This window comes from Sphaeroforma arctica (assembly GCF_001186125.1).
Source record: "Sphaeroforma arctica JP610 unplaced genomic scaffold supercont1.654, whole genome shotgun sequence".
NCBI lineage: Eukaryota > Ichthyosporea > Ichthyophonida > Sphaeroforma > Sphaeroforma arctica.
Genome location: NW_014039904.1, coordinates 51,634 through 52,688, shown reverse-complemented (window position 1 = coordinate 52,688; position 1,055 = coordinate 51,634). Strand labels below are relative to the sequence as shown.

Genomic DNA, 1,055 nt, shown 5'->3' with positions numbered 1-1,055 from the left:
TGGACGCCATATCTAATATGAAATTTGTAACACAATCCATGTACGATTGTAGACAGGATTGTATCAGCACATACAGTTGACTACGAAAGACATGGCACAGACTTTGCACATCAGCACATACTATGCCATTTATTGGCCTTCATTGAAGTAATAGATCCGATTTAACTATACTCGGAAACCGAAATTATCTAGCTTCGCCAAATTATCTAGCTTCACTCCTAAACCAATATCCAATTGAACATTACATTAATCCAATCATGATAAACACCCGTCGTAAGCACGACAGAGAGCTGCCAACTAGCTAATATATCACAATCGACTTCGCATCATATACGACTAACCACTCACGGAACTGAGTCACGCATCTTATATGGCCATAGACATCAAACACAAATACAACTCATACCTTCCCATTAGTCCGTACCACAAACGGGTACGACAGATGATAAGACTCTTTCAGTATGACACCCTGGTACGTCCACGTCTTCAAGTTGTGGCTGGTGGCCATGCCGAGGGAGCCCTGTGTGCGGACGCGTACAGTGTTTGCTGGCTTAGTACTCGTTGAGTTCGCAGGCATATGCTTTCGCTTATATATGCGCTCACATACGGGACTGTCATCGCTTGCATTTGTGCGTGGCGTGCACACAACCCACTGCAAAGGCTCAGAGAGCAGAGCAATGGTGGTTTTCTATGCAATATATGATTCTGAGGTAGCTGGGACACGCTCTGAAGCCTTGTGGAGCATCCTTTTCCTTAGTATTCTCAGGAATTCTCGCTATTCTCACATATCTATCTCTGAAATGGCCTGGCCGTTGGTCTGTTCGTCGTGGTCACAGACACGGACCCAATACCCAATAGGGTTTCAGTGCATAGCAATAGAAACTGTACTATCTGACTTTGTATATATATATATATATATGTATGTATGTATGTATGTATGTATGTATGTATGTATGTATGTATGTATATATATATATATATGTGTGTGTGTGTGTGTGTGTAGTGTGTGTGTGTGTGTGTGTGTTGTGTGTAGTGTGTGTGTGTGTGTGTGTCGT

The 1,055-nt window shown here is 42.6% G+C and overlaps 1 protein-coding gene across 1 annotated transcript; it reads right to left on the bottom strand.

The window, feature by feature from the left end:
• Positions 1-406: 406 nt before the first annotated feature.
• SARC_07858 (hypothetical protein) lies at positions 407-577 on the bottom strand (the record flags this gene model as incomplete). The annotated part of the gene is made up of 1 exon (XM_014298185.1): positions 407-577. A coding segment is annotated over one exon (171 nt), but the record flags the coding sequence as incomplete, so codon positions are not given.
• Between the last annotated feature and the right edge of the window lie 478 nt (positions 578-1,055).